Source organism: Bombyx mori, chromosome 28 (assembly GCF_030269925.1).
Source record: "Bombyx mori chromosome 28, ASM3026992v2".
Taxonomy (NCBI): domain Eukaryota; kingdom Metazoa; phylum Arthropoda; class Insecta; order Lepidoptera; family Bombycidae; genus Bombyx; species Bombyx mori.
The window spans coordinates 1,772,239-1,786,041 of NC_085134.1; the positions used below are offsets into that span (position 1 = coordinate 1,772,239).

At 37.3% G+C, this 13,803-nt stretch overlaps 1 protein-coding gene across 1 annotated transcript; it reads left to right on the forward strand.

Annotated features, from left to right (window-relative positions):
- Positions 1-182: 182 nt before the first annotated feature.
- LOC101744771 (uncharacterized) lies at positions 183-13,627 on the forward strand. Its single transcript, XM_021352831.3, has 4 exons — positions 183-457; positions 7,713-7,836; positions 8,305-9,336; positions 9,892-13,627. Exons 1-4 carry the CDS (start codon positions 441-443, stop codon positions 10,006-10,008), a joined length of 1,290 nt encoding a protein of 429 aa, XP_021208506.1. The 5' UTR covers positions 183-440; the 3' UTR covers positions 10,009-13,627.
- The last annotated feature ends 176 nt before the right edge of the window (positions 13,628-13,803 follow it).

Below are 13,803 nucleotides of genomic sequence, written 5' to 3' on the forward strand. Positions count from 1 at the left end.
ACCGACATACTATGACACATTTATATTTCCGTGAAAATAATTATGTAAGACGAAACTTTTTTATAACCGACAAGTGAATTAAAATGATTGAAAAGTTATAAAACAGAAGATTTTAACTGTTCAAAGAACACGTTTACCACGGCGTCTACGTTAATGTCAAGTGTCAAGTGGTTCTTAGAAATCGGAAGTACCTACTTACTTCGAACCATGACGCTTTCCTTTCATGGACCCATCCAGTCAGCGCTTCCGACACATCCTTTCACTCGTAATCCGCTAAAACACAAAGTTCTAAATTATGTAGTCTTAGCCCCGAAAATATTTTTAAATGATGGAATCTGACGGTTTTTTTTTAATTTCACGTAAAGAACACGCACAACCATAATTTTTTCTGAGCAACTAGTAAATAATTAGTATGGTCTGCAGTCAATTACAGTACAACTATGTTAACACTACATGAGTAAGTCAGAAATGAATTGAATCATCATTATCATCATTATTAACCCTTTGCACCCGAGCAATTGATGATTATCACATATTTTGAGCAATTCATCTCTCGAATGCAAAGGGTTAACAGCCTATTTTAGTATACCGTTCCACTTAGATCTCTCTCAAGGCACTCCACTCCACTGCATGCTACTTGGCATATATTGTTTCTCCATCTTGTTACTGGGTATTCTCTACACTAAATTTAGCTTTCCGCTGTCTCCAATCTTGCTACTTTAGCTTGCTTATAAGTTGAATAGACCTACCAATACAGTCAAACCTGGATAAGCGAGAGTTCAAGGGAGCACAATCTCATTCTCGTTTATAGAAGTTTCTCACTAACCCGAGTTTCTCGCTAATGCTCCCTCTGATTTCCTTTCGCGATTTTCCAGATTCAAACGCATTCACTATTTTAAGTTTACCACTTAATGACAGTACTTTAATTTTCCGTTTTGACATGATGCAGAACAGAACTTTTCTTCCCAATTGATTATCGATAAACTGAGTAAGTCCGACACACAGGCACACATGTCCATTCAAAAAAAAATGCAATAAAATTACAACATTATTTAGTTCCACGAAATAGAATAGGTTCAATATTGACGAGAAAATAATACAAAAACAATTGTAGGAAGTTCCACAAAAGTTAAGAATGAATCTTAAAATAGCAGATGTTAAATTTGTAATTTGTTTTGTAATTTGTTCCTCCTAAATAATATAAATAAATAAAGCTTGACTGTCGCTTATAGAGGTATAGATAAGTAGCAGTCTCACTTACAGAGGTCCATGAGGGAAAAAGACTCTTACAGAGGTTTCTGTCTCGCTAATAGAGGTTTTGGGAGCTTCAAATGACGGGTCCTGGTTATTACTCTCACTTACCCAGGTTTGACTGTATATTAAGTAATAAAACTAAACGAGCTAAATAAAATTAAGAAACAAAGCAAAATAGGCAAATACCACAATATACAATTAACTAATGTCATATTTTACTGGTGCTTTACACGGCAACATAGATAGGTCTCACTACCCTGCCAATTTCTGCCCTAAAACAGTAATACATCCTAGTTTGAAGGGTAGTCAACACTATAAGATTGAGCCTCAAAGCTTATGCCTCAAGATTGGTGGTAGTACAGTGGAAACCACCAAGTACCAGGAGAGCCATGAGTTTGTTTACTTGATTATTAATAAAAAAAAAACTCAAGAAATGTCTGCTCCATTGATTACCCACCATATGTACATAGAGAAGCAAATATTGAATCTTGAATAACTATGTTATGTAAGCATAAATTAAATTATGTGTCTGTAGTATAAAGATTATGTGTGATATAAAATGTGACATATTGCTCTAAACCCAACAAAATGGAAACGGTTTGGAGGTACTTCATGCCACAAATCTTATACGGACTCTACTTAGCTTTTAACTCCAGAAAATTATTAATTTTAACAATACATGTGGTGTGAAATAAATTAAAAACAATCATCCAACCTAATCTAATCAAATAACCAATGGACTTGACAACATAGTAAAAACAGTCTAGATTAAGAGCATTCTGAAAACTATCAGGGACAACCATGGTCAGTAGAGGCAGAAATTCAATGCTCGGAAGGGATATTAATCCTTATTATTATAGTGTATAGTCACTTGATGGTATCATTGTGTCTTTGTCAAAGATATTTGCCAGTTTTTTTTTATTGCCCGTGTAGGCAGACGAACATACGGCCTACCTGATAGTAAGTGGTTACCGTCTCATGAATGTCAGAAATGCCAGGGGCAGAGTCAAGCCACTACCTACCGTAGTTTTGATTGTTGTGTTTGTTACCCATAATGCAGGAAAACAATCGTATCATTTTTAAAAGCATAACTTCCATTTAATTACTTAAAAAAACTTGATCATATTCATTTCAAAATATCCAAATCAAAAAGTTTTCCATATTTGAATGGTATAATTCTATTGCATTTATCTTTCATTAAATTTAGTTAGAAATACGTGTATTTCCTAAATAAAAATAAAAACCTAGGTCAGTCTATAGTCGATAAGTATTCCAAAAAGTCAACCAGGTCAGTAACTCTAAATTTCGACTAAATGGTGTTATGAAAATCAAGAGACCTTGTATCTAGGTTAGCGTGCGGCTTTATCTTCAGCTTTTGTGATTAATTTAAAATATACAGAAAATCATGTTTCCTAAATGTGTTTAATCGTTAATTAATCTCATTAATTGTAATTAATCATTAGATACGCTTTTTAAAAAGAACGCCACTAGTACCAATGTGTCGTTATAATCTATTCTACTCGATCTAAAATTCAAATAAGATAAGATAGGACAACAATCAATAAATATACATATTTAGACTTTGAGAACAGTTCCTTATACCGTATTAAGTATATATTTTTTTGCCATTTTAATTCCGAGTTTGGGGCTCGGATTTTTTATTAATATTTTACCCGACTTACCCTGTAGCAGGGTAATGTTTTTTTAAAATTTGTATTACATTAAAATAAAAATAATGAACGAAACTCATTTATGGACGATATGATTGTATTATCTGTGTACAGAACATAATAAACTAGTTAATGCCACTAATAATGTTTACACTTCCGCCTTGATTACGTCAAACAAAAATTTCAATCCTCTATCATAAAGAATACAATGCTGCTTAAAAAAAAAAGAAGCAATTTAAAACATGTTTCGCATCTAACCCTTTAAAACACGCTTTAACGTATCATCCGGTTTTACAACATCCAATAGAGCCAATTACTAAAGGCCACGTGTCTCTTCTATGATTGAACAAAACTCAAGGCCTTCATACAATAGTACAAGCTTAAGGTCATTCGTCATTGAACGTGGGCGTTAACCAAATTTGTTATTCGTAAAATTTTACTGTTTCACAGAGGCGTTTTCAGAATCTTTCTATGTCGCTCTAGTTAATTATGTTTCAGACCTTTCTTTGTCTGGGCCGAACCTCCTACGGGGTCAGGCGCCTTTTTTTTACTATGCTGATAGCTTTGACTATTTCAGCTTCTCCTTAACGTGTAGGTGAGCTCACGGAGCTCGAACCGGGGGTGTTGCTAACACTGGCCCTAGCAAGAGCAGTGCTTCGCAGAATCTACCACCGGATCGGAAACGCGACCCACTGAGAAGATCCGGAGAGAAACTCAGTGGGCTGTGTCTATGGGTTCATTCACTCGTCGAGCCATTCGTCGCGACTGGTTCGACGATGATGGTGACTGGTGCTTGTGGTACCTAAAAGCACCTTTAATGGATCGGGAGCATACGTAATGACGTGCTTAGGGCGACGTGGACTGTTTACCATTCGGTCCACAGGATCGGGTATGATAGGCGCTTAGGGAGTGCGCGGCTTATGCGGGACTGGACGGTCCGCAGATGTTGGGAGCGGACCGCGGGCGCAAGGACTTAAATCTTACGTTTTTTTTTTATATTGGCTTTGCAGGAGGTAGTCGTTTATACGGCCCGTCTAATGTTCACTTGCTACCGTCGTTCGGCTTCAGAAAACCTCCAACGCTTAAAATTGAAAACATTTTTAAAAGTAATATGCGTAAAAACTTTTTTTATTGCTTTGGTGGGTGGACGAGCTCACAGCCCACCTGGTGTTAAGTGGTTACTGGAGCCCATAAGCATTTACAACATGAATGCGCCACCCACCTTGAGATATAAGTTCTAAAATCTCAGTATAGTTACAACGGCTGCCCCACCCTTCAAACCGAAACGCATTACTGCTTCACGGCAAAAATAGGCAGGGCGGACTCACAAGAGGTCCTACCACCAGTTTTACAATTATGTCCTATTTTTATTATACATAAAATTTAATCTTTAAACTCTTATCTTTTAAACACGTTCTATTGACCTGTAACTATCTATTTAACGATAACTTACAGCGTAGTTACAATAAACTTTTAAGATGTTGTCAATTTAGTACTGCTAGACGCCGATTACGACACAAAATATATTATTATTATCTTGGTCGGACCCTTTATCCTGAGCGCAGATAGAAGAGGATTAATTTAAATTTCTAGTTCGGCTTGGGTCTTGGGGGTATTTTTTTCTCTGTAAATAAACCTGTGAGAAGAACTGGTTGCGGTCCTAACCGGAATTGTAAAAAGTAAAAATAGTCTTGGCAAAAACAGCAATAGGCAAGCACAATACTATATTCAATATTTAAAAAAGTATATTTGTTTCTGGCGCATCGTCAAAAAACCCTGAAACTATTTGTTTTCAAGAAACTTTGTCTTGGTAACGTAAGATCTGAATGTAACAGACTGACCTCGGTCAGTTGCTCTCGTAAGGCACGAGATGATTCACCACATCGGTAAATCTGAAGCCACCGAAAATGCGGGAATCTATATATTGACTACCCTACATGCTTGTCTGGCAAGGGGTTGGATCTATCAAATATTTCTGGCTAATGAGGGAATATCATCTACTTATTACCCAAGTATCTATACTAATATATAAATCTACAGTGGTTTTTACGGATGTTCCGTTATAACTACTGAACCATGCATCCTATTGACTTGAAACTTTGTATCCATGTAGAAAATAGTTTACTTAATGGATAGGCTAATATTTATATGAGTGTTGGACTCCCTACGCCAGTTACGGGGGCGTTAATTATGTTTGTGGGGGTGAGAAATAATAATGTTAATTTTAAATGCCCAGCGAAGCGGACGGGTACAAGAGTTATAATTTTATGAACATTATGGGAGTCTGGCAAGGGGCTGACACGATGTTAAAGTGTCTGGCGATGAATAACGTGATTTTAAATAATATTCTGAAGGTAATACCAAAAAATCGCACTTTATTATTTAATGAATTTAGATCGGTATTTTACACACCTGTGTACCTGCCAAAGCCACGGTAACCCAAACTTCATAATGGTCCATCATTCTTACCTGTGTTGGGAGCATGCGCTGACAAACTTTCAGCTTTTATAAAATAACAAAGTTCTGGGGATCACGGGTCCACGGTTCACACCATACGATATCAATACTACAAAAAAAAAACAAGTTATATAATGTCAAAGCTTTTGTCATACTTATCGAACATTTGTATCTTGATGTCTGCGACTATTTCTTTGTCACGAATACCAAATATTTCTCAACAATCCTGACTCCGACCTTGTGTGACTTCCACGGTGAAGGAATAACATCATGTAATGAAAATCAAACTCGCAAAATTATAATTTGCGTAATTACTGGTGGTAGGACCTCTTGTGAGTCCGCGCGGGTAGGTACCACCACCCTGCCTATTTCTGCCGTGAAGCAGTAATGCGGTTCGGTTCGGAAGAGTGGGGCATCCGTTATAACTATAGTTGAGACCTTAGAACTTATATCTCAAGGTGGGTGGCGCATTTACCCACCCACCAAAGCAATTAAAAAAAAAAAGTACTAGGAGAAGGGTGGTACTCTTCCTTGCGGGCTTACTATATGACCTACCACTAGACGAATACCGGTTCGTGATCGCAGTGCGCTAGTATAATATTTAGAGAACGCTGCTCGTTCATTCGTTATCAGAATTTCCGGAATTGGCTTAGTCGCCCTTCCCGATATCTACAGAAAGAGATGAAGCAGTGCTAAACTAGATTACACCGCATAGTCGACCCAGAAATGCCACTGTGATCCGGGTCAATAACCTCTCGACTGACGCAGTGAATGGACAGGAAACTTCAATATAATATATGATATTGGGAACGTTACAATTCAGATAGTACTTATCAATTAATTGAAATTTATTCCGTGTCTGTTTGTCAAACGTACGTGCTATTGACGAGCTTCGTGGAATCGTTAAAGACTTTTTGGATATTGTCAGTTTTTGTTTTATGCCAACGACGTAACAAAAGAGCGAATGTATTAAATAAAATTAATCTTTATGTGTCAGTAGATACGGTCGGGTTTATATCTACGAATGGACATTAGTTTATATTAAGTGAATTAAAAAAAGAAATGTCTCGGAGTAAATACGGCTATTTTTGAAATAGTTTACTCAAAGACATTTATATTGGAAACTATATACATTAACCTAGGACTAGAGGTCCCGCAGTAGTCGAAATTCGACTATAATTAATTGGAATTGTAAGTTTGTACACTATTATGATTGTATTTTATACTTCTATAATCACAAATTTCGCCAAGACTACACTATAAAAAATATTAACAAAGACAAACAATATTTAATTTATTCTCAATTTGACAACAAACGTCAAGAACAAAAGTTTGACAATAAATGGTATGCATGCGTGTGTGCGTCAAATACATGGTATGTAGGGTGTGTAATGTTTTCTTTATTGATTTAATGTATCTTTTTTGCATTATTTTAAAAAAATATTACCATTGTGCACTTCTTCTCTATATTCTCTATAAGTGTGGAAAATTTCATACTCCTCCGTCCGCACAATTTTCGTAAAAAGGGATACATAGTTTTTGCTTCACGTATTAGTATATAGATAGGTAAGAACCGAATGTATGAAGATTAAGGTACGGAGCGCTAAAGTGTTAGTGAGAGTAGATTTCAGAAAGAGAAAAAGAAAACAAAATAGATGGAACGATGTGAATAAGAGACGTCTTCTAAGTTTAGTTGTAAAAATAAGGAAGAAATTCAGATGAAACAATTAAATTACTGTCCAGTGCATCTTTAATTTATTCGCCACGAATCCAATTACATTTGAAATATCTACAGATAGATAACGTTATTGAAGGATAATAACGTTCTAATGAGGTTGAAAATTAGAAGCCTTGATTCTCCTGTCGATACATTATCAGATTCTAAAGTATATTCCGAATTTGAGCGGTAAGGTTGTTGTTGTAACTCTTCAGAAGAGCCTGTAACGGTAAACTTTTTAATAAACATTTAAATTTGAATAGCTTTCGTTCGTGTAAAAAATAGACGTAAAAAATAGTGAGGGAGTCCATATAGAGTCCCTTCTTTATTTCGCCGTAAAGTCGTGTTTTATGTAATTAACACCACAGTTGAAATAATAGAAATTTATTGTTGTAGTGGCATAAACAATTCTAAGTAATTATATTACATTAGTTATTAAACACATTATAAATTATTTTACGTTTTTAATTTTTTGGCGGTAAAAAGGTCCCCTGTCACAGACTATATTCTTTTTCCCACATCTCGTGCGTTCCGGCTTACACATCATAAAAATGTGCGTTCATAAACGCTACAATAGTTTGCGTTTTCGATTGCAGTATGTTTTTGTTTGACAGGCAAAACAAAATGGCAGACGACTTCAAAACGTTGACCGGCGTGTCTCCTCTCATCACCAACGAGAGACTGAACGAATCTCTAACCAAATGGTTCGGTGAGGAAACAACCTTCACCCATTGGGAGGTAATGATATATAATATCCAAGTTGCTCTTTATCTTTAATTGGAACTTTAACTTCGTGCCTTATGGGCCCAGTGGCTGCTGAACCTCACCATCTAAGGGTCATCATCGTTTTGGGTTTATAAGCTTAAGATGTCGAAAAGTAACCCAACGTAAATACCGCGACGTATATTAATAAACAAGCCTCACAAATTTTTGCGATTATCATTAGTGGTAGTTGACTCCGCTATCAGCATTCTGACTATATCTGCCGCAGACCTGTCGCTTCTAGGCTCGGAAGAATCCCAATCTTCCCAGTCGTTTTAAGAGAACAAATTAGACTGAACACTTCTAGGAGCCACACTTACCCGGTTAAGTCCTTAATAGCACGCCGAACGTAGAATCATCGGCCATCTAAAAAAAAATTGGGTAGTTTTAAGTTTTACACCAGCAATGTTTATCAATTAATCGAAACTTAAGTAACGGTTTCAGTATGTCGGCGACACCGGCAAGGGTGATTCCTACCTCAGCGAGTTGATTCGCATCAAAATCTACGGCCTGAATTCAAACAAAGAGTCGAAGCACGTCCAGTGCGTATTAAAGAGCATCCCAAAAAACGTATCTAGGCGCTTGACGTTCCGCAGCAATGAGTTCTTCTATAACGAGATCAGTTTCTACGAGAAAGTCTTACCTGAACTATCAAAGTTCCGAGCCTCAAAAAGCGCCAATGAACCGTTCGACAAATGCCCGAAATTGTTATTCTCATACGTCGACGGGGTCCATGACGTCATTTGTTTGGAAGACGAATCGATATATGATTACGGCGGTGCCGTCAGACAGGAAGGTATAGATTATGACCACGCGAAATTGTCGTTCAAGGTCTTAGCGCGATTCCACGCTATATCGTTCGCAATGAAAGACCAAAAACCGGATGAGTTCGAGAGGATTCGTAAAGAATTGCTAGAGACGTACTACCACGAACGCCTGTGGGACTGGTATTCGAAGTTTTGGGATCGGCTTCGGTTCATTGCGATAGACGCTGTCGAAAAGGAATATCCTAACTCGATATACTCGGAGAAGGTCAAGGAATTCGCCGTACCGGAAATATACAAGAAGATGGTAGATGCCGCCACGAATACTCTTGATACCGGCGTCATATCTCACGGGGATTGCTGGACGAATAATTTCCTATACAAATACGTTGATAGTCGGCCGGTTGACGCGAAAATCATTGATTTCCAACTGACGCGCTGCGCCTCGCCGGTTCTAGATGTTTCCTTCTTTGTTTACGCGTGCACAACTCGTGAGCTAAGGGACAAACACTACGATGAACTCATTGACTATTATTACGACGTATTGTCGCAAGAAATTCGAAGCTTAGGTAGCGATCCTGATAAGATCTACCCTAAGTCATTGTTCATGGAAGAAATCAAGAAATACTCTTACTTCGGGTTAGGTTTTAGCTTCGAATCGACCCCGTTCATCGTCTTGGCGCCCGAAGATGCTGTTAGTATGGAGATGGAGGTAAGAATCGACTGGAAAATAGGTAACTTTTGTTTAGGTTTAGACGTATCCGCTTACTGGTGGTAGGACCTCTTGTGAGTCCGCACGGGTAGGTACCACCAAACTTTTTTTTTTCGGGTAGGGGGCCGAACCTCCTACGAGGTCCCCGCGCAAAAGGGGCGCGCGGGGTATGTGAGACTCAACGATCTGCATGGTGTTGTGAGCAGACCGCGGTCCCAAGGATTTTAGGGCCCACCCACTAAACGACTCCCCTGAACTCTTACACCCGACGTCCGATCCCCTCCGAGGTCAGAACCTGGATGAGGTAGGGAGGCACCACCGCCCTGCCTATTTCTGCCGTGAAGCAGTAATGCGTTTCGGTTTGAAGGGCGGGGCAGCCATTGTAACTATACTGAGACCTTAGAACTTATATCTTAAGGTGGGTGGCGCATTTACTCTGCTGTGACGAGGTGTGAGCTCGTCCACCTATCTAAGCAATAAATAAAAAACCGCGAAAAGATTTTCTGCTACCTAATTAATACACCAATCTAATACATATTTTTCTTTCTTCAACAGAGCGAAGAGAAACTTAACATAGACGATTTCTGGCAGGTCAAACCGTTTAAAACTAAGGAAACGAGGCTGAGAGAAGCCAACAACGTCGTACATTGCGTGGACAGGGGATACATATAAATAATAAAATTAGTAGTTCCTTCGCGTTTAGGCCGGTGGCTCTCAAAGTTCTCCATAAAAATAATTCTAAAGAATTGATTTGGGGATCCATAGAATCACATGATACGCATGTACTAATATTTATCTATTAAATAAATAAAACAGTTTCATCTGAATTAGTCTCTAATATGACAGCAAAATAAATATCGTCAATTCATAATGTATTTTTGTTGAAATTTTATGTAATTTCAAAGGGACAGTGGTTTTCTTTTTTGACCAAAACTAAATTGCAGTTGCATAGCGTATCTAAACTTCCTAGATCTACCCTCACTGGCTGGCACCACAGTTTCCTGTTTCGGTTTCAAATATCCCGGACCCCCATCATTGAAACTTTAATAATTCATAATAAATCAATATTGGCGACGATATTCAGGGTACCCGTAATAGCAAAAATTCTTACAGACTTTGAGTGTCACTGGTTTAGAGGCGTTGAATCGAGGCGTTAACGCCCCACCAATAGTTTGACCTCCACAATAAACAGTATGGAATCCTGCCGGATGAGCTATTTAATAGCCTGTTCGTGTGATCGTTTCTCTAATAGATTTAGTAAAAATATATAATAATATACTGGGTGTTAGGAAACCGCATCCGAAACCAAAAAATTGGTACCTCCAAAGTTGTAAATTTTGGGAAGCGCGGTATCAGCGCCGCGCCCGCGCGTTCGTTGACCCCGAGCATCAGCTGTTTCTGATTTTGTGTTTCATTGCTGGTTTTTTTTTAACATTATGGGACGTAAATAATGCTAATAAAACGTTTTAAAATAGTTTTTTTTTTAAATTAGGATCGATTTTTTTCCGTCCCATCGTCAAAGGTGTCATTAGTACTATCGTCTGTCTTCGTTTTCGGAAGCGGTCTCCTAACACCCAGTATATCCATAAGATTTTGAAAATCGACCTTTAATGTATTCCATTTATGGTTTAATATCGTTAAAATAGTGTAGTGAATTCAAACAGTTCGGTAACGCCGTCCTATAGGACACAGTGCCTTACAGTAAATACCCCATACCGTAGTTTTATGGTATAGCATTAGATATAGGTATAATGTAGTGTATAGTTTAATATAGCCCCACATGAAAAAAAACATTCTATTATACTATAATAGTTTAAGCGCACAATGAAATTATCTATTTCGTGATTTACACACCCTGTATGTCACGTCGAGGTCAATGACCTATCTAATGCTGAGTCCACACTATCGGTCAACGTAATTTTCTTTTCGTCTCGTCCCTGCTTCCTATGTTTAATGACTGTTAATAAGAACTAGTGATAATTCCCGCGTTAAATCTCTGATATGTCGAAAGAATATCGCCACTGCACGTCACACCGCAATTAGAATGTGGTCAAAATATCCCGTTAAGCCGCGGCCACATTACTGTGTTCTTAGTGCGAGTTTTTTAACGCTCTCGATAGCGTAAAAGTTAACTCAAATTTGTATACAGTTGGAACCACCAGTTTTACTGGTGGTAGGACCTCTTGTGAGTCCGCACGGGTAGGTACCACCGCTCCGCCTATTTCTGCCGTGAAGCAGTAATGCGTTTCGGTTTGAAGGGTGGGGCAGCCGTTGTGACTATACTGAGACCTTAGAACTATATCTCAAGGTGTGTTGCGCATTTACGTTGTAGATGTCTATTGGCTCCAGTAACCACTTAACACCAGGTGGGCTGTGAGCTCGTCCACACATCTAAGCAATAAAAAAAAAAAAGAACAGCGCCCCTAGCGGCAAGCGTAGGCCGTCGTCGCAGTAATGAGCAGCGGTACCCGACGGTCTGGTCTCAGCTTAGATAATATACGAAACTTCATTCCGTACAATTTGCTTACCATTATGGTAACTTTGTTTTATGCATTCAATGACATATATAAATAAATACATACATACAATAGACATTGACTTTGCTCGCGAATGTATTTCATTTTTGTTTTTTGTTTTTAAGAATGATTTCGATGCCTGAAAGCCTTTTATTGGTTTAAGCGATACTTTTGAGACTTTACACGAGAGCAATTTAAAGATTTAAAATTTAGAAAAAGATATATAAAAAACTTCAGAGGTGTCAAGGGAGACCCGGATGGAACGAAGTTCCTTTCGATTAACTAGTGAAGGAATTGTAATTATTTTTTTAAGTTATAATAATAAATTACGGCATTATGAAGAAGAAAAAAACAATACTATGAACTAAATTACTATTGTTGAAACGCTATCTCGAGAAACTGTACTCATTACGCGGACCAATCGGATACGAGCAATGTCACGCGATAAGCGCCTACACGTTGATTGGTCAGAATGACGGATCTAAAAAGTGTCGTGACAACTTTTCGTAAGAATTTTTTCCGTCTGCCTCCTTTCACAACGCGCGATAAGGAACTTCGTTCCAATAACAAAAAAAGGCACATTTAATTACAAAAATAGATGTCGCGTATCATGCGAAATGTCGCTTAGACCAAATAATTTTTCGCCCCTCGATTTGGTGTCTTATAATATCAGCTTTCGCTTTTGTTTCTTTTTTGGTAATGACATTTTGACATTTACTTGATATTGTGAAAAAAGAACTTAATTTTTTCAATTTTTAATTTCTTACAGTTCACCAGGATCTATTCAACAGAAAACAAGTACAGTTGACAAAAACACAATAGAAAATTATATTGCAACTGTTTTTTTTTCTAGCTTTAGTAAGCACTAGTGAAGGCTTTCTAGCTTTGTAAGCACTAGTGAAAGCTTCGTTTCTAGATTTTTAACCACTAGTGAAAGCTCGCTACCGTGATTGCCAGCCGGCTTATCAGCCCCAATGTAACGTAAAGTTGCGATTCCATATTTACCTCACGTTTGAAGTTGACTCTCTTATTGGATAACGTTACTATTAAATATGTCCGCATTCAATCTTTAAGAATGACTATGAACCAAAAACGCTACCGATATTTGAGGGTATCGTGGTAACAATATATTTTAAAAGTACCGTCTTTTCTCGAATACGATTCTGGTAATTTGTTTTTATTCTGTCTTATCTGTCGGATAACGCAAGACTTTTTTATTGCTGTCAACCTGGTCTTCAATGGTTATCGGAGGCCATGGTCATCATAACGCGAATATACCTTGCTACATGAGATCGATGTCTCAATATGTCCTGAGATCGTCGTGCGCTTCATAACGCAAGACTAATTCGCGACAAAAACAAAATGATAATCGATATTATAAACATTATTTTTGAAGATTTTACTACCTCATTATACGGAAAATTGCAAACCGCAAAATTTTCGACTAACAATAAATAGGTACTATACATTTTAAGAATACACTCAAACCGAACACATATATGCTTTTGACGCCTGTGCAAAGATAATAATCCACTGAGTTGCTTAGTACAGAGTTTATTTTTAATGTTATAATTGATTTGAATTTTAAAATTTAATTCATTTGTTTGTGTGTATTTGGTTTAAGAAATCATGACATTGCTAGCATTTTTTATTTTCATTGTTATTTCCTAGTGGTTTAATATTCAAATGACGGACTGATTTTAAATCAGTTCTATATTTTTTATTTCATATTATATTTATTATTGATGCTTAAAATAAATGTTTGCCATTTACAATTTTATTTTTATTTTATTTCGATGATTGCATTATCGACAGCCGATTGGAATACCGTCTAAAATTTATTATTAATTTCACTTAACAGATGTGATTAATAACGTTAACTTACTAAGCGAAGCACTAATAATTGTACTGTGTATGTTGTTAAATAATATTATATATTTTAAAGAACAAA